This window comes from Ruditapes philippinarum, unplaced genomic scaffold (assembly GCF_026571515.1).
Source record: "Ruditapes philippinarum isolate M1 unplaced genomic scaffold, ASM2657151v2 ctg5_1_1_1_1, whole genome shotgun sequence".
Lineage (NCBI taxonomy): Eukaryota > Metazoa > Mollusca > Bivalvia > Venerida > Veneridae > Ruditapes > Ruditapes philippinarum.
The window spans coordinates 186,762-205,999 of record NW_026851646.1 but is presented as its reverse complement, the minus strand read 5'-3'; the positions used below and the strand labels follow the sequence as shown (position 1 = coordinate 205,999).

At 34.0% G+C, this 19,238-nt stretch overlaps 1 protein-coding gene across 1 annotated transcript; it reads right to left on the bottom strand.

Annotated features, from left to right (window-relative positions):
• Window positions 1-504: 504 nt before the first annotated feature.
• On the bottom strand, window positions 505-18,439 carry LOC132730997 (ubiquitin thioesterase zranb1-like). Its single transcript, XM_060717126.1, has 8 exons — window positions 18,212-18,439; window positions 13,763-15,288; window positions 12,902-12,973; window positions 12,124-12,319; window positions 11,162-11,280; window positions 7,207-7,332; window positions 5,742-5,968; window positions 505-4,470 (listed from the first exon to the last, which is right to left on the bottom strand). Exons 2-8 carry the CDS (start codon window positions 15,273-15,275, stop codon window positions 4,252-4,254), a joined length of 2,472 nt encoding a protein of 823 aa, XP_060573109.1. The 5' UTR covers window positions 15,276-15,288; window positions 18,212-18,439; the 3' UTR covers window positions 505-4,251.
• Window positions 18,440-19,238: the final 799 nt, after the last annotated feature.

Here is a 19,238-nt window from a genome sequence, read left to right as displayed (position 1 = left end):
TGGATTTAGATGAGGAGTATAGACTATGAATTTAGATGTTGGAGAATAGAACATGTATTGAGATGATGGAGTATAGACCATGGATTTAGATGATGAGTATTTACCATGGATTTAGATGATGGAGAATAAACCATGGGTTTAGACGATGGAATATAGAACATAAATTTAGATGATGAGTATAGACCACGTATTGAGATGATGGAGAATAGACCATGGATTTAGATGATGGTGAAAAGACCATGGGTTTAGATGATGGTGAAAAGACCATAGATTTAGATTGTAGAGAAAAGGTCATGTCTATATAAAGTAGAGAATAAACAATCCATTTTGATGAACAAAACTGACCATACTTCATTTTATCACCCAGTACAGTTGTAATTCATTAATTTTTGTTGGGGATATGTGTCACATTTCAAACTGTGCATGTCCACATTCAAGAGTTTATAAATGTTTTTTATACCCTGTTTATCGAAACAAAATATCAAATAAATGATAAAGAAAGCATCTTATATAAATTTTTATTTCTTAAATTCTCTAACACAATATTTGCAAAATGCTTCCAATACTGATAGGGCACAATACAATGCAAGCACTGTTCAAATATAACAATAATGTCTGGTAATATAGGTTTACAGAGGTTATAAATACATGTATGTGTATATCCATCCTAAAAATTTATATTTGTTTGCAACTTAAGCTTTTGGTATCTTTGTCACTGAAAAGAGTAAATATTGCAGTGAAAACTACTAAAAAATGTTTTGCAATGAAGGTTTTATTTTGTAACTGCAAACAAGCATTTTCAAAGGTTGCCCTTTAGTAGGGATATATTTGTGAACTTTATAAGGGAAAACAAGGTATTTATTTACAAGGGTCACCTAATTTAAAGCTATACAAGAACAACTGCAAGGACATAATTCTATAGCATGACAAGAGCTACAACTTGATTATTATCACTTCTTCATATGCTTGTACAAGGGCCACTTAATTAACAAAGGGGAATAATACGCAATAGAGAATATTACACGAGAGTAGATTTAATACCAAATTTGTTGAACAAGTTGAATAAAATTATAATATGTGGGGTTCTGGTAAGCACTGTATTGTTTTATTCAATGAGATTAATAAATCTAGTATTAAATCTAGACAAATACAATATTCTATTTATCAGATATCTAACATTAGAACTGTTTACAGTTAATAAGTCATTTTTCCTTGATTAGCCTTTCAATAATGCCAACATTAGTACGCTTTATTACATCACAAATGTGTTAATACACTAGTGTAATATCGTTTTTATCAAATATGTTTTATTACACTTGTGCGCTATGGCTCAAGTGATAAGAAGTTATAATTATATCTAGGCTTTTGCAAGTTGTCATGATTTTATTAGCCTACAACTTTAATGTAAAGACTTTGCCAGAACTTGTGCATCTCATTTCTACACCACTGACAAATCATTCAAAAGACAAACTACTGACTCATATTTCCATAAAGGTAGTAACCATACCTCTGACATTATCACAGAATCAATGAATGAGCTATGTTCATGCATTTTATGACCTTTTTTTTTTGGAGATCATAATTTTACTGGATCACAACATTTTAATTGTTAAATCAGCACTTTAGCGCAGTAACAGGTTAACTCCTTATATAATCTAATTGGATTTAAATTGTTATTGCACTTAGGTGATGAATAACATGTACTGGCAATTAAAAAGAAATGGAATGGATTCCATTTTGTGTCAATTAGTGATGAATGATCAGAAGTGGGAAAATTTTTCTTTATTCTGAGGCAAGAAAATACTGCTTTCCATATCAAACTATCTGTAATCAACTTATTGAATCCATATTGAAGAATACAAATATTTAAAAATATTGTTTCTTCATGAGAGAAAGAATTATAGTAAAGTAACTTTGGCTTTGTGGGTAGAAGTTGATGTACATTTTGATGCTGCCAATAATACATTGTCATATGATGTTAAACATTAACCATTTGCTTTGCATCCGTGTTATTAATTTGCAATGTTTATAAGAAATGCTTTTTCTCATGTTTTGTTACAATGAGTTAACTGGCCAGTCCATGGTCAACACTGTAAAACAGCACAATCCACCTGTTAGTTTATACTGACCTACAAGCCCCAGCTTATTTCATATTAATTACATTGTACACAATAATACACAAGTTCATCAGAAACACCAGGTGCTGATCATTTAGACAATGGTCAAAATAAAACTGTAAAGAACAAGACTGAATAATGCAGCATTGATCTGTTGAAAAAATGTTTAAACAAACAAGCCCGGGATACCAGCTTTAAAAACTAAAATAACAAACCCATTGAAGTAAGTAACAACATTTAACAATAAAATTTTAATCATAAACATACCATTATAAATAAATAACAAAAAATCATATATTGAACTGCAAAAAAACAAAATCATACTGTATTTCCTCTAATTAATGCTCCAGCTTTCATAGGCATACTGTCCATTTACATTTAGCTAAAGACAAGATTCATACCTGTAGCTAAACCAATGAACTGTGGAAATAAATGTCAGATAACTAGAAAAATTAATAAGGAAAAATACAATATCTAATCTATGACAAACAAGAGCTGTCAGCAGGACAGCTTGCTCGACTATTCTCAGTGTTTGGTGGTACAACAGATGTCTGAATAATGTAGAAGCTCAAAAAGGGCCATTATTATGTCAAAATCCATGTTAGAGTTATGGGCCTTCAACAGTGAGTAAATGTGTGAAGATTCAACCCATTTTCTTTAGTAGTTTTTTAAAAACCAACTCGCACGAAAAAAATTAACCAAAGTTAGAAACCAACCAAAGTTAGACACCAACGCCAGGGTGTGTAATAACTTGCCCCATTCTTTCAATAGTCAAGATAAAAATAAAAACATTTTTTACAGTGTGGGTATAATCAAAACATTCAATATCACACAAGACTTAGCAAGTGACTCAGAAATAGCCATTCAACAGTTTTATATTCTGTAACGACTTTATATTATCAAAACAAATTTCAGTTTTTCAAATATGAAAAAGAATACTGACCCCTCATTTCCATTTCACATACCTAAAATATGGCCCTGATACAAGTAGGAAAATCTATTTTTAACCTTAAGTGACCTTGACCCAATCGATTTGAAACCCCACCCACAGGTAGACATCTATAAAAAGATAGTTACACACATTACAACTAAGTAACAAGTTAAGTAATGAAGTTACTGTTAGACACTGTCATTAAATGTAACAAATTTTTGGTGGGAAAGACCACTCTGTTAAATCTGACCACACTCTATTCTACTGGCTATTTTTATTCTAGTATATTAATCATAAAACACCTTAAACCTTAACCTGCTGAGTATCTTCATTAGACTTGTTCAACTTCCATTTCTGGAACTGTCTGATATGAATTCTGGGGACATTATGATCAACCTTGAAAGGAAGTTGGCCATCAGTATACAGCCAGGTCAGACTATACGGATGTGCATGCTGGCCTGGCTCTATACTGGTGGCAAAGGCTTTCTGTTCCAGCAGGGAAAAGGTTTAAAATCACAACTGACAATCCTTAATTAAAAGGATATTTTGATTGCACAAGATTAGGTAAAAGAAAACTAAATATTCTAAATTTATCAATATATGGTGAAACCACACTCAAAATACAGGATCAACCTCTATATAACAAGTTTCCTGCTCAACAATATTTCAATATTTACAGTTTATATACATGAACATATATATATACAGAAAATAAAAACTTTACAACATAGCTTTATATGTATAACTTACATGAATATAAAATCTCAAAATAGCAAACAAGGGCAGTTTTGTAGTGATTATAAAACACAATTAAACCCATCAAATTCTACTTGTATGGGTTACATATGGCTAAAAACAGAGTCAAAAGTTTCACATTGAACTTTATTTCAATATTTTGTACAACAAAATATTGGCAATAATATTCAATACCTTTGACAGTTAAGTACTCTCACAAATAATCCAATTAATCAGATCTTTATAAAATTTGAATATATAAATTGACACTGAGAAGAGGCACTATTGCAATTAAGCAAAGAGTGGGAGGGGCTAACACATAAGTCTATAGGTGTGTTACATATATAAAGTAAAGAATTAAGTATCGGTCGTCAGTAAGATTGCCTCTCTCCGTTTTTATAACTTCATTTTGAAGAGTTTACTGTGTAGTCTCCATCCTTACGTATCAACGATGTAAAATATAAGAGCTTATTCTTCCTGATCACTTTCCTCCTCGCTCGAATATTGTGACGTGTTTGCCGGGTGAGATCGTTTATTTGCCTCGTGTCTATAATGATCTAGCCACACCTCCACCATCTGACTGACCAGTTCTGGTCGTTTCTCCACCTTCTGTATGGCAACAAAGAGTCCTTCCTGGGTAACTATACAGTCAAACCATTTCCTCAGTATTGTCTCCTCCTGTCCAAGCTGATGAAGTAGAAAAATAACAATACAATATATTATGATATGCAATAATACAACATTTTATGTTTAAAATAGTAACTGCAGTTTATACACCAACTTACAACTCTGAATATCTTAAATGGACTTGTCCATCTTTCAATCTGGTCAAATCCATCTTTCAATACAATCTGGTCAAAAGTAGTCCATTATATCAAGGAAAAATTTCCAAATGAATACTGACAGTTACCGTATAATGAACAGTGCAGTCAGTATGGATGTGTTCATCGATTTTGGCCTGGACTGGTTGCAAGGTTTTACTAAGTTGAGACCAGCAGGGTAAGGGTTAAAGTAGTATGCAAGTAGCAACTTCCTCACTATCCTTGTGCAAGGCCCAAGTCTGTCCTTCGTATATGAACAATATTTCATGGATTTTAAGCAACACGGTATATCAGATATCATAAATCATTGTTATTGGCAGCGAAGTAGAACCACCTACCTTCTTTAATAATTATGTTATAACTGTATTATTAGTTGCCACTGGAAGCCATATGGGCAATATGCTACAGCAGAACATTAGAGATTCTATTTATTTCTGAAAGTTTATTGCAAACTTACAATGGTTTATTTCTTAACAAGGCAATCAACAGTTTGACAGCAGCTAATCTATCACTTATATTATTTTCAACTTCTTAGTGTTTTCAAAATTTGTAAAAAGGGTAAAGATACCAAAAATACATACATTCAAAATTTCCGAAGTACTTGATATATAAACTGCTAAAGGGTTAATTGCTTTCAATAATATCTGTATTATTGATTTCTGTAATAACTGTTATGAATACTAATCAGATACAAATCAACCATATCTTTTATTTTCAAGGTAAATTCCTTATCATCAATTCTGTGTATTCAATTATAGATCGTTTCATTGCGAAAGATAACTGTCATTGTTCTTGTTCTCTTCCCTAGAAAGGGAGGATAGATAGATAGGTTACCGTATGCACTTTAAAAGTTGTAAGAAATCTTCCTAGTAAGAGAGTATTCGATCAGAAGAATGATCGAATACTGTAATTGGTACATGTACTTATTTCCACTCCTACCATAAAAATATCAACTAAAGCTGCAGAATCCAAGATCAGAATGTCACCTTAGTGCAGTTACCAGTTAACTCCTATTAAATCACATAAGGAGTTAACCCATTACTTCACCAAGGTGATGAGAAGACCAACACATGTTCAGCAAGGTTGACCAGCATTATTTAGTTTGTGAAGTTTACAATAAAAGTATTAGGTATATACCTCAAAGCCTGTGACAAAATGTATAGGTAGGAAGGCTCCCTCGTGATCAACTAATGGCAAATAAAACACCTGTTCCTCTACAGCATTGTCTATGTGAGCTCCTGCCAGGGCGATACCAGAATCTATCTCCATGGGAACTAGGGCTGAGAAATGTCCCCTCGTATAACCGAGGGCAATTGGTGTCTTAGAACAAAAACTTCGTTCCCATAGCAATGGCAAGTATACACCTGAAAACAGAATACACATGTTAAATGTGTTTGTTTTATGAGTTATGTTTAACTTACCTTTAAACATAAAATGGCAATACAATAACTAAATCAAAGTAGAATGTACAGTAATCTACGCTTATAAGGAACTCACTGGGACATTCCAAATATGTTCCTTATATCCGGAGTTCCTTGTAAGCATAAAGCGAATTAGTTCCTTGTATCAGGAGTTTTTATAGCGAACAGATTTACATATAACCAACTGATTGTTTACCATCGTCCGTCATTTTGAAGAGCATTTGATTAATAAAAACAGTCATTTATTTCTTTTTTAGACACAATACCCGAGAGCGTACTTTTTGGAATTTGAAAATCCTTTGCTTTTTCAGCATTAGTTTTACTTCCTTTCTCATTTTCTCATAAAATATCATTTACTTTCTTTCAAAACTCGTTTTCTTTCCATGACTAAGAATAAACAAGATTTTTGATTTTTCAATCCTTTTATATTGATTATCTTCTTTTATATTTTAAGGGTGACTTTTACTAATAAATATATAGATTTCTTTTCATTTCAATCGAGCATACTTTGTTGTTTTCAATAGATTATGTTTGCAAGCATGCGTGATTATGTTGAAAACTGATTATAAATGATCAGAATTATTTTACTTGAGCAAAACTATTAAAGAAAAGAAATAATAGATTAAAAGGAATAACCGTTTTATCTTGGTGACAAGAACTCATGCTAAAAATATCATAAATAGTATTATTAAGTACTTCTATACAAATTCATTTTCATAGATGTATTGAAGTTCATACAACAATAAACGGTACATTCAGCCGCGTTTTAATCTGTGCCAATGGAAACGAACGTTGAAAATGTGGGATCTACTTACGGATAGATGATATTTTGGAGTTCGTTATATAAATGTGTTATTTTCTGTACTTTTAACTTAATTGGGATGAAGAAATGAGTTCTATTTAAGCGATAATTCCTTACAACCGTGTTTGCTGTAACCGTATATTTTTATATTAAATAAAGAAGGGCAAAGTTCAGGCCAAAATGAATTGTTCCTTATAACTAAAAGTTCGCTATAACCGTGTTCACTATAAGTGGAGTTTACAGTACTCATACAATGAACATTTGGTTATATATTTCTTTATACTTGAAAATATAATTTCACTGCAGCCAACCTATATTTGCAGACAATGTTATAGTGAACTTTTGAGAATGGTCTAATTCTCACTTCAGCACAACTTACCTTCAAATCTGGCAAAGTCAATACTCTCACCACGGAAACTTTTCACAACTTTTACACCATACACGATGATAGGTCGTCTTAAAATATGGGCAAGAGCAAATATATGCATCTGTTCCAAACTGGCTCCTATAAATTTACAGAAAAAACACACTAAAACAATGCTGAATTGCTTAAATTTAGACAAGCTTTGTCAATAAATACATTTACTATATACTTATATTTTCACTGGTGTCTTGCCAGACTTCTCCCTGCTAAATTCAGCTTATACACAGAATTTAAAGGGAAATCTTTCAAATTGTAATATCAAATAGAAAAATGTAAACAATAAACAGAAAATTCATTTTTTTTCCCTTGTATTTTCACTGGTGTCTTGCCAGACTACTTTCTTCTAACTTCAGCCAATACACAAACTTTAAGGAGAAATCTTTCAAAGTGCAAGTATAAATGAGAAACAAATTTTTTTTTTCAATAAATAAAGGATTTATTTTCATCTTGTGATATGAAAATTAATCCTGTATTTATAAAAAAAAACCCAAAAAACTTGAATATCCTCTATATAAAACTCCTATTAAAAGCCCCCGGGGGCTAAACATTTTCCAAAAGGGGGGCTATTATTACAACACAGTTTTCCTTAATTCAAAAATCATTGTAAATACATTTAGTGTTAGCAAGTGTTGGTAATAACATTAAAAAGTGTTAAGATTTTAAAGTTCATACTATAAAACGAAATGGATTCTGAATGATTTGAATGAAATTATGGATTTACTCATGAGTTCAGCACTGATGAGTATATTGTTTTTCTTATCAAAAGACCTGGGGGCCTTTATTAGGGGAAGGGCGTTTATTAGGAATTTTACTGTATATGACAAGAGCAGTGTAATTCATATAATATCCTAGCTCTAGTAACAGAGCGATAACGATGATCTGATTTTAATGAGATTGATGACAAGAGCTACATCTGTATAGTTATGGTTAACCCAGGGATCGTAAATTCAGATTTACAGTGTGCTTGTTTTTAAAAACCCGTTTCCTCATTTTTCCCAGGAAAAAAAATAAAAGGGGGATTAATAAAAGGTTAGCTTCCCAACCCCCAATGTTTTTCCCAACCCAAATTGGGTTAAAGGGAAAAATTTAATGTCCTCGGTTATTAAAACGGTGGTTTAAATCATTTTTCAATAAAAAAACTCTTCCCTTTTTTGGAAATTTGAAAGTGGGACGACCCTTTAAAACTGACTAAACAAGGGCTTTATCAGTTTTGTTGTAAATTTTTTTTTTTAAATATTGAACCCCTTTTTAAACTTAAATTGTTTAGAAAAAACTGTTTAAAATTTTAAAAAACTTTAGAAAAAACCCAAAATGCTTTAACCCAAAACTTTAGCGGGTTTTTAAGGGGTTTAAAATAAAAAAACCCTTTCAAACCTTTTTCCCAAATTTCCCCCAGTACTTTACCTGACTGACTTTCTTGATACCCAATATTTTACTGGTTTATTAACATGGCCTAATACTTGATCTGGTTGACTAGCAAGATTTAGTAATAAGGCCCAATACTTTACCTGGTTGACTAGCAAGACTTAGTGACAAGGCCCAATAATTTACCTGGTTGACCAACAAGACTTAGTGACAAGGCCAAATAATTTACCTGGTTGACCAGCAAGACTAAGTGACAAGGCCCAATAATTTACCTGGTTGACCAGCAAGACTTAGTGACAAGACCCAATATTTTACTTGGTTGACTAGCAAGACTTAGTGACAATGCCCAATATTTTACCTGGTTGACTAGCAATAATCAGTTACAGGTCCAATAATTTACCTGGTTGACCAGCAAGACTAAGTGACAAGGCCCAGCATTTTACCTGGTTGACTAGCAAGACTTAGTGACAAGGCCCAATATTTTACCTGGTTGACTAGCAAGAATCAGTAACAATACCCAATACTTTACCTGGTTGACTAGCAATACTTAGTATCAAGGCCCAATATTTTACCTGATTGACTAGCAAGACTTAGTAACAAGGCCCAATATTTTACCTGATTGACTAGCAAGACTTAGTAACAAGGCCCAATACTTTATCTGGATGACTAGCAAGACTTAGTGACAAGGCCCAATAATTTACCTGGTTGACTAGCAAGACTTAGTGACAAGGCCCAATATTTTACCTGGTTGACTAGCAAGAATCAGTAACAAGGCCCAATAATTTACCTGGTTGACTAGCAAGACTCAAGCCAAATATTTTACCTGGTTGACTAGCAAGAATCAGTATCAAGGCCCAAAACTTTACCTGGTTGACTAGCAAGACTCAGTAGCAAGGCCCAATACTTTACCTGGTTGACTAGCAAGACCCAGTATCAAGGCCCAATATTTTACCTGGCTGACTAGCAAGACCCAGTATCAAGGCCCAAAACTTTACCTGGTTGACTAGCAAGACTCAGTAGCAAGGCCCAATACTTTATCTGGTTGACTAGCAAGAAACCCCAGTATCAAGGCCCAATATTTTACCCTGGCTGACTAGCAAGACTCAGTAACAAGGCCAATAATTTACCTGGTTGAATAGCAAGAATCAGTAACAAGGCCCGATACGCTACCTGGTTGACTAGCAAGACTCAGTAACAAGGCCCGATACTTTACCTGGTTGACTAGCAAGACCCAGTAACAAGGCCCAATACTTTACCTGGCTGACTAGCAAGACTCAGTAACAAGGCCCAAAATTTACCTGGTTGAATAGCAAGAATCAGTAACAAGGCCCACTTCTTTACCTGGTTGACTAGCAAGACTCAGTAACAAGGCCCAATACTTTACCTGATTGACAAGTAAACCTCAGTAACAAGGCCCAATACTTTACCTGGTTGACTAGCAAGACTCAGTAACAAGGCCTAATACTTTACCTGGTTGACTAGCAAGACTCAGTAACAAGGTCAAATACTTTATTGGTTGACTAGCAAGACTCAGTAACAAGGCCCAATACTTTACCTGGTTGACTAGCAAGACTCAGTAACAAGGCCTAATACTTTACCTGGTTGACTAGCAAGACTCAGTAACAAGGCCCAATACTTTACCTGGTTGACTAGCAAGACCCAGTAACAAGGCCAAATAATTTACCTGGTTGACTAGCAAGACTCAGTAACAAGGCCTAATACATTACCTGATTGACAAGTAAACCTCAGTAACAAGGCCCAATACTTTACCTGGTTGACTAGCAAGACTCAGTAACAAGGCCCAAAAATTTACCTGGTTGAATAGCAAGAATCCGAGTAACAAGGCCCACTTCTTTACCTGGTTGACTAGCAAGACTCAGTAACAAGGCCCAATACTTTACCTGATTGACAAGTAAACCTCAGTAACAAGGCCCAATACTTTACCTGGTTGACTAGCAAGACTCAGTAACAAGGCCTAATACTTTACCTGGTTGACTAGCAAGACTCAGTAACAAGGTCAAATACTTTATTGGTTGACTAGCAAGACTCAGTAACAAGGCCCAATACTTTACCTGGTTGACTAGCAAGATGCAGTAACAAGGCCCAATACTTTACCTGGTTGACTAGCAAGATGCAGTAACAAGGCCAAATAATTTACCTGGTTGACTAGCAAGACTAAGTAATAAGGCCCAATACTTTATCTGGATGACTAGCAAGACTCAGTAACAAGGCCCAATACTTTACCAGGTTGACTAGCAAGACTTAGCAACAAGGCCCAATTCTTTACCTGGATGACTAGCAAGACTCGGTTACAAGGCCCAATACTTTACCTGGTTGACTAGCAAGACTTAGCAACAAGGCCCAATACTTTACCTAGATGACTAGCAAGACTCAGTAACAAGGCCCAATAATTTACCTGGTTGACTAGCAAGACTCAGTAACAAGGCCCAATAATTTACCTGGTTGACTAGCAAGAACCAGTAACAAGGCCCAATACTTTACCTGGCTGACTAGCAAGAACCAGTTACAAGGCCCAATACTTTACCTGGCTGACTAGCAAGACTCAGTAACAAGGCCCAATCTCTCTGCCACTGATCCTCATCCAGGCTAAAATTCATCAAATGAGCCTGCACTGTTTCATACTCCTTCCATTTCGGATAAAAACTGGAAAAAAAACATTGTCAAATTTAAAATCAATTTAGTAATTAAGTTATTGTCATAAGGCAACTTCAAGGTTTTTGAAGTAACATCAAAGGTGCCTCTTAATGTGCAATACATACATTTATAAGTATATTTCTTTGTCATTTCCTTACAAGAACAATCAATTTGACAACAATTACTAAGTGCCAGGAAAATAAAGATGAAACAATTATAAGTACAGGACATTAAATGACTCAAAACTAAATTTATTGCTATAATACTTTTTCATATAAAAAAATAATTGTAAAATGTTTTTATTCATTTTTTTAAAATAAGTCCATGTGGCTCAATATGTGACTAGAATTTAACTTTTATTTTAAACTAAGCTTTAAAGTATCAAACTACATGTTCATTTTGTACAAGTCTAAGCAATACCTATCAGGAACAAATAGAATTGAATGTCTTTTAAAACTTATATGAGATGTGACACAGTGTCAATCAACATACATTTAAAAACCATTAAACATAAGAACGTACTGGTAAATTATTTAACCCCTATGAAATAAAATTATTTTATCAAACTGATAGAGCAAGCAGTTAAACATGGTCAACTTACAAACTTCAAGAGATGCAACATGACAAAAACATAAAATGCCATTTCACCAAACTGAATGGTGGCAAGTTTGATTCACTACTTCTACCAACAATAATGGATGCAAGTTTTATTCCCCACTTCTCCTTATGAATGTAGTTTAGTTTATTTATAGTAACAGTTTCGAAATTGAGTTCATTTATAGTAATAGTTTTGAAGTGTTATTGTTCCTGTTCATTTAAAACAGTACCAATAAACTATAATATCTATGTTACCTATTTCTAGCCTCGAGGAGACTATCAGACAATGCCCGCCTCAGTGTATTATCTATGTCTAATATACCCCACGTGGCCTGCAGCACCGAGTCTAGCAGACAGTCTCCGGCGGTCCGGTTCCACAGAGCATACAATCTACTCCGTAAATTCTCCGTCAGTTCAACACTCCAATTTATCACACATTCCTCGGTTAATTCTGAAATAACCAATAACATGTATAAAGCATCACTCTGCATATCTTAAACCTGCTTTATTTGTCTAATGGACTTGCTCTGCTTTGAATTTGGAACAGTCCATTAGAAATTTAAGGGGTTTCAGTATCAAAATACAAAAAAATAACTACAGAGGTTAATTACTTCAAATGAGAGTCAAACTGTAAGAGATATTGTCTGCCTCATCAATATAATCATAAAATCAACCTTAACTTTGTGAAATTGTTAAATTTGTGAAAAGAAATATACATGTATTTTCTTTCCTTCTACATTTCTTAAAATTTTCACTGGCCCGAACTAATTTTCACTGGCCATGGGCCATCGGGCCAGTGCTTTATTTGATGAGTGCAGTACTGGTGTCTTATGACTTGAGGGATACATGGTTGTAATCCAAGTTGAGCTTGAGCCCATGATCCCTGGATTCAGAGGGAGACAACTTCAATACTGCAATCCTTTTAAAAGTAAAGTAACCAATACTGAAAACTCTAGCTCTGAACTTGTACCAGAGGTAAGCAATCATTGCCCCTGTTTATCAGAAAGTTACAAGTAACTGATTGTTTATATACCTTTATCAACATCTGTGTCTAGTATTTCATCATAAAGTTGTGTCTGAACATGCTGTGGTAAATCCCATATACCTGTAAAGGAAAAATACCTCAAATGGATCCACATTCATTTGGTAAGAAATCAAATGGTAAAAAAAAGCAAAGGAAATAACTAAACCATACATGAAGTTAACATATGAGGTATTACAAAAAAGAAAGCTTGCAAATGTTTAAATTTTAAAATTCAGTGTTAATATTTATCACATACCTGTGCCCCTTTGCAACTCTGTAAAAATGGTAAAACATGGTTGTGCATATATTTTGACATGACGTCATTTGCATAATACAAACATAGTGTAAAGGCGCGCTAATTTTAGCGTTATACTATAGACTTTTATTTTAACATTTTTATTGTAATTGTATTTTGATCTTTTTTCTTTCAACATATATTGTGTCTGATATATAAAGTACAGAAATGAAGCTTCCCGTTTTCTTTGCTGTAAAGCACATAATTATAAATTATATTTTTCTATTAACTTCTTAAACCATTCTCTCCTTGGAAAGAACATATTTTATTAAAAATGATGATGATACTTTGTACAATTTATTATCATTTTAAGAATGTATTTTTTTGTTGTTCTTCAGGCTCAATTAACATACCATAAGAGAAAAATGTTTGGTCTGTAGTTGTTATGGTAAACATAAATGGCATTTTTAATTTACATGTAAATGCATATCTTATGGCAATTCTTTTAATCAAAGTAAGCATAAAATATTTTCATTTTTAAGAGACTTGTACCAATTCCTCTAAACTGAAAAAAAAGTACTGTACTGTAGGTATGGTTTTATAGTAGGTAATGAATTTTAAAACTAAACACTTACTTGCTGGTAGAGTAAACGTACACAAATCAGCGAGAAAATAGCAGGAGAATCCTTTATGCTGTCTAAGCATCATTGAAATATCCCGCCTTATAGCAGACGACAGATCTGGACATGTATATGATGGCAAACGTTTAAATCCTTTAGATGACATATCAGTGGTGGCGAGCAACACCGCGACCATGTCATCTCGCCTGAATCTCAAAGCTAAGTGTACAAGTGTGTGACCGGGCTCAAATGCACTGGGACGACCTAATATCAACACTTCGTCTTTGGTGAGTTGTCGAGCTGGATCGCCACCTGATGTCAAATAAATCTCAATTCCTCTAGAGTCACCATTTACAACTGATTCACAGGCATTCAACCATATTGTATCTTCGCGACCCAGTTTTTTCCTGAGTTTTTGTATTCTACGTTCACGCCTGTCGTCATCTTTCATTCCACCTATTGCACCAACTGTATCTTGAATATACAATGTCTCATTCCTGACTCGGTTTTGATTCCTATTACTCTTTGAAGCTCGAGCTATGCCTGGAGAGCCACGTACGACGCTACTTGGTGTAATCTGACCTGAATCATTTGGAGAAACTAGCCCAGACCTGTTATTTTTTGGAGAGCCTAGCTCTGAATCTTTGTTATATGGTATGATATTTTCTTGACTTAAATTCCTGTGAGATGATGAAGGTGAAGATTTATTGTTTGGAGAATTTTGCCCTGAATTATTTGCTGAGTTCTGACCTGATCTATTACTATTATTTGATGAAACAGGACTTACTCTACTAACATTTAAATTTGATTCTTCGTTCATGTTTTGGGGAGAATTTTGACCAGATTTATTATTTCTCTGACTGACATTTGTTCTGTTTGGGGAGTTTTGTCCAGATTTAATGTTTTCCTGGTTTTTGGAGTCAACGTCAATTTCCAACTGAAGCTCATTTAAATGTAACTGTTTTGAAGAGGTGTCATCAGAATTATCATCTGGCGACAAGTCTCGGCTAGTATGACACATGATACAAGCTGGAGTCTTTGGGAAGTTCTCGTAAGTGCAAGCTCTACATGACCACTTTATCACAGCCGCTATGGTTTTAGTGAAAGAGAACTTATCTTTCAACATCAACATTTTAGATGTACCCGCCACAGACGACTCCCCTGATGTCACTGTTGAAGGTTTTAAATCTAAACGTTTTGTTCTATCTGTCCCGATTGAATCGATTTTTGGCGAAACTGGCATTTTGAAATTTTTTGGCATTAAACACTGGGCACATTTCTCTTTGTATGAGAGAGGATTTTTGTAAGTACAATGAGCACAGACCCATGTAGAGTCGTTTGTCTTGTCTATATGTGAGTCATTGTTTCTAGCTTCCAGTTCCGCCACCTTGTAAATATCTTGCTCTGAATTTTCCAGGTCTGATATAATGGTAGCAGGTCTCGGACCCTGGCATAGACAGCATTTTCTTGATGCAGGAAAATTCTTGTAAGTGCAGCGTGGGCAATCCCATTTCAAATCATCACTCATCTTCCTAAGTGTCCTGAAAAAATTTACCAGAATTTTAAATGAAATCAATAGAACCATCTGCCATTGCAACCCTGATTTTCTTTAAAACCTGGATAATGTAGGCTTAAGAAAAATGTAAATGTTCAGGTAATAATTTACATATTATATGCAATTAATCACTGATTTTGCAGTGTTTATCACAATATTTCTACTGTATGACTAATTGCAGTTAAGGCTCCCACGTTTACAATTTTTTGTAAACGTTTACACGATTGCTAAGAACCGAAACGATACCGTTTAAACGGTGGTACCTCTATGTACTATACACATCATGTATTTGAGTCCCCAAATGATGGTTTTCTTTCTATTTTTTACACATGTACAAATAAAGAATGCGCAGGGCTCATCACGATTGAGTCAGCACATTGTAACCCAATTTTATACCAAACATGTATTATGTCACGAGCAATTTTGCACCGTAATGCTGTGTGGAGGGTTGTAAATACCTATTTTCCGTTTGTTTACTTTGGAATAAACCACTAGAATTGATAAAATCCATGATTACAGGCAATGATTAAGAAATTTTGTAAGACAATATGGTCATTTCGATTAAACGGTAAACAATATCGTAAACGTTTATGAATGAAAATCGAAAGGAATCCGTTTAAACGTGTAATCGTGGGGGCCTTAATTGCAGTAAGAGCTTATTCTGCATACTTTGACATTTATTTGGTAATTTATGTGAACTGAAAGTGCCATTTGCAATATTTAAATTACTTTCCTTGTTCACTTGAAAATATTTTACATTTAAATATAAATTTTGTATTTTCAAAATTTTTATAAATACATTAATTAGCATAAATCTGTGTTTACATTTCAGTAAAAACGTTCTGTTGTTTGGGAAGATTTATGTTGCATGCAAAAATTTAACCAGAAATTTTCTAAGTTCAAGAGGACTATAATTAAGAAAAATCCATGCCAGAGTTATAAGTCTTGGTTAGTGGCCTCTTATTATGATGGCAAGATATGTTTAAGGTTTCAAATGAAAATTTTCAGTAGTTTTGAAGATTGATAAGGCGTGTAAAACTTTGGAAAAAGGGAATTTTCTGTATCTGAAAAAGAATAATTAATTAAATTTCCAGCTTCTTGAATCATCTAAACTTTGGCTACAGTCAATTTTGATATCTAATACTTCAATAGTTAACACTGAAGGTAAAACCAGACAGCCAGAGTTGCCAGCTCAGAGGTACTGTGTGAATGACCATAAAATTAGAAATGATTTCATGATCAATCTGAAATAACGAAAGTGACCTGCACCATCAGAGATTCCAACCAAGGTCACCCGATTCACAGTCCAACGCTCTACCTACTGAGCTAACTGGGCAGCTCATACTACAAATATGGAATGAGCCTACTTCGTAAGTTCATATACTCCTGGTTCAGACCCCTGGGACTAATCTAGGATATAGCCTCAAATTCATTAACATGCATCTAAAATCACATGTTAACTTAAATTTATTATGAAAAGATTATGTTGGGTCATTTTGAATGATAGGAGAAGACAGATGTATAACAAGGGCTGTCAGAGGACAGCAACGCTCGACAATACAAAAATGTTGTCGCAAGAGTGTTTCATTAAGTATAATAATGCCTACCTACATGTATATGAATACACATATTTGTCCCCAAAAGGTACAAATGCTTGTTATTAAGATGTTTTATCGAGCAAATCACTGCACTTGATTATTATGAATGTATAAAATTGTCACAAAAAAAAGCACAAACCCTTCAGTAGTTATGGACATAGCAGCTTACAGTTACACTTAAACACTTTTAAAACCAAGTTGAAAACGGGGCATAAATATACAAAAAACAAATCAGAGTTATGGGACTTGTGCCAATATGTACATGTATGATAGTCACAGAGATTAAGTGTGTGAAGTTTTAATCCATTCCCTTAAGTAGTTATGGAGAAACAAGCTTACATATAAACAAATTTTACCACAGGGACGTTGAAGCTGACAAATGGGTGACTGCATTGGCTCGAATATTCTGCGAATAGTTGAGCTAAAATTTATATAGATTTATAAAAATAGAAAATTACCCTTTAAGAGGTAATTCAAACAGATGTTAACTTCGTTAGTCTGTCAGAATGACACAATTATCAATATAATATGCTTTTCTCTCGTCGATTCGTGACTCTTATTTGGAAAAATTGCACTTGCACAACAAATATCAGACATACATACAGTTAAATTAGTGCATTTGTTCAATAAATTTATTATCTAAAAGTTCAAAAACTTTAAATTACTTTTAAAAACAACCGCTCAAAGATTAGAGCATCTGAACATGTCAACCATGACTGTCTTGCTCAGCTGGACGCTTACCCATCGATTCGTGAAATCCGATTTACCCTGTGACGTCATCAAAATATAGGTGCTCACACCACTAAATGTTCGCATGTTTATTTTCAGTCCGATCTGTTCAATATATGTTTTAAAGTCTTAAGTAAATTCTTACAGCATAATGAATATTTTTTTGGCTTAATTGTAAGTGTGTTTGATAAATTAAAACACCAATATCGAATACTTTAAAGTAATTAGGTCATCAGCTGATTGTAGGGTTAGCTCATTTACACCTGTTCAATTACGCATTTTGATTGGATAGAATTGTCAAGTCGAGTGTCTCATATAACTTGCGTAGTTTTCGGATGGTGTATGTCCTTGCAGAAGTATTTATACCAGACAATTATGTAGGTCACGAATCGATGAGAAGGCACGAATCGATGAGAATAAGGCATATTTTCATGTCAAATATGAAAACAGTACTGCAATGACTAGATTTTTACTTCAAATATCTGAAGAAAAAAAACAACAACAACAATCATTTTAACAACTACCAGACTATAATGCTAGAACTAGTAAAACTAGGTCTGTAGTCACCAGTCTAGAACTTACAGTGTCAAATCCGTGAAAAAAAAGACAACTTTTGTGTTGACTCAGTCGGTTACGCCAACTGTAAACCAACCTTCAGCAATTGCATTATCTCATCAAATTGAAAAAAATAAAAGTGTTAATGTGCAATGTAGCATTCTTTGTTTTTTAAGGCAATGTTTGTAAACAATAATGATTTTTTGTTATTTTTTTCTTACTAATGACCCTAACAGTTAAAGAAAGACAACTCTTACTATATTGCTTACTTGATTGGAATAATTTTTGCAGTGATTTGTGAAATAGTTATTAAAAACGAAAAGAACATGTTTGAAAGAAAAAGACGTATTTTTCATCTAAAAGGAATAATCTAAACAATATTACGGAAGCGTCCTGGTACGAGAGCGTCCTGGTGCCAATTAATAATGTTCTATAAAAAAATAAACTCCTACGTAGGAGATAAAAAAGCCTAATTAGGAGTTTGTAACTCCTACGTAGGACTTTTAAACTCCTACGTAGGACTTTATAAGTCCTACGTAGGACTTTATAACTACTACGTAGGACTTTATAACTCCTACGTAGGACTTTATAACTCCTACGTAGGCCTTTAAAACTCCTACGTAGGAGATAAAAAAGCCTAATTAGGAGTTTATAACTCCTACGTAGGACTTTTAAACTCCTACGTATGACTTTTTAAGTCCTACGTAGGACTTTTAAACTCCTACATAGGACTTTTTAACTCCTACGTAAGACTTTATAACTCCAACGTAGGACTTTATGACTTTATAAGAAATGCAAATCTCAACATTCCGGACCGGTATATCGGCGAAGGAACAAGACACTTACCCCCCCCCCCTCAAATCTTAAATATAGGAACCAACCAGTACGTACTTAGCAATGAGTGTAAAGTTTCTTGCTCAAGGAAACAACAGCTTGCGCCTAACGGGGTTTTAGGGTGAGGTGTCTGTAAGCATTGGCGATGTATCCCGAAAAATTGCTTTACAGCTATTCGAAAAAATCTTACTCGACATCAAGCATATATATATCAAAATTT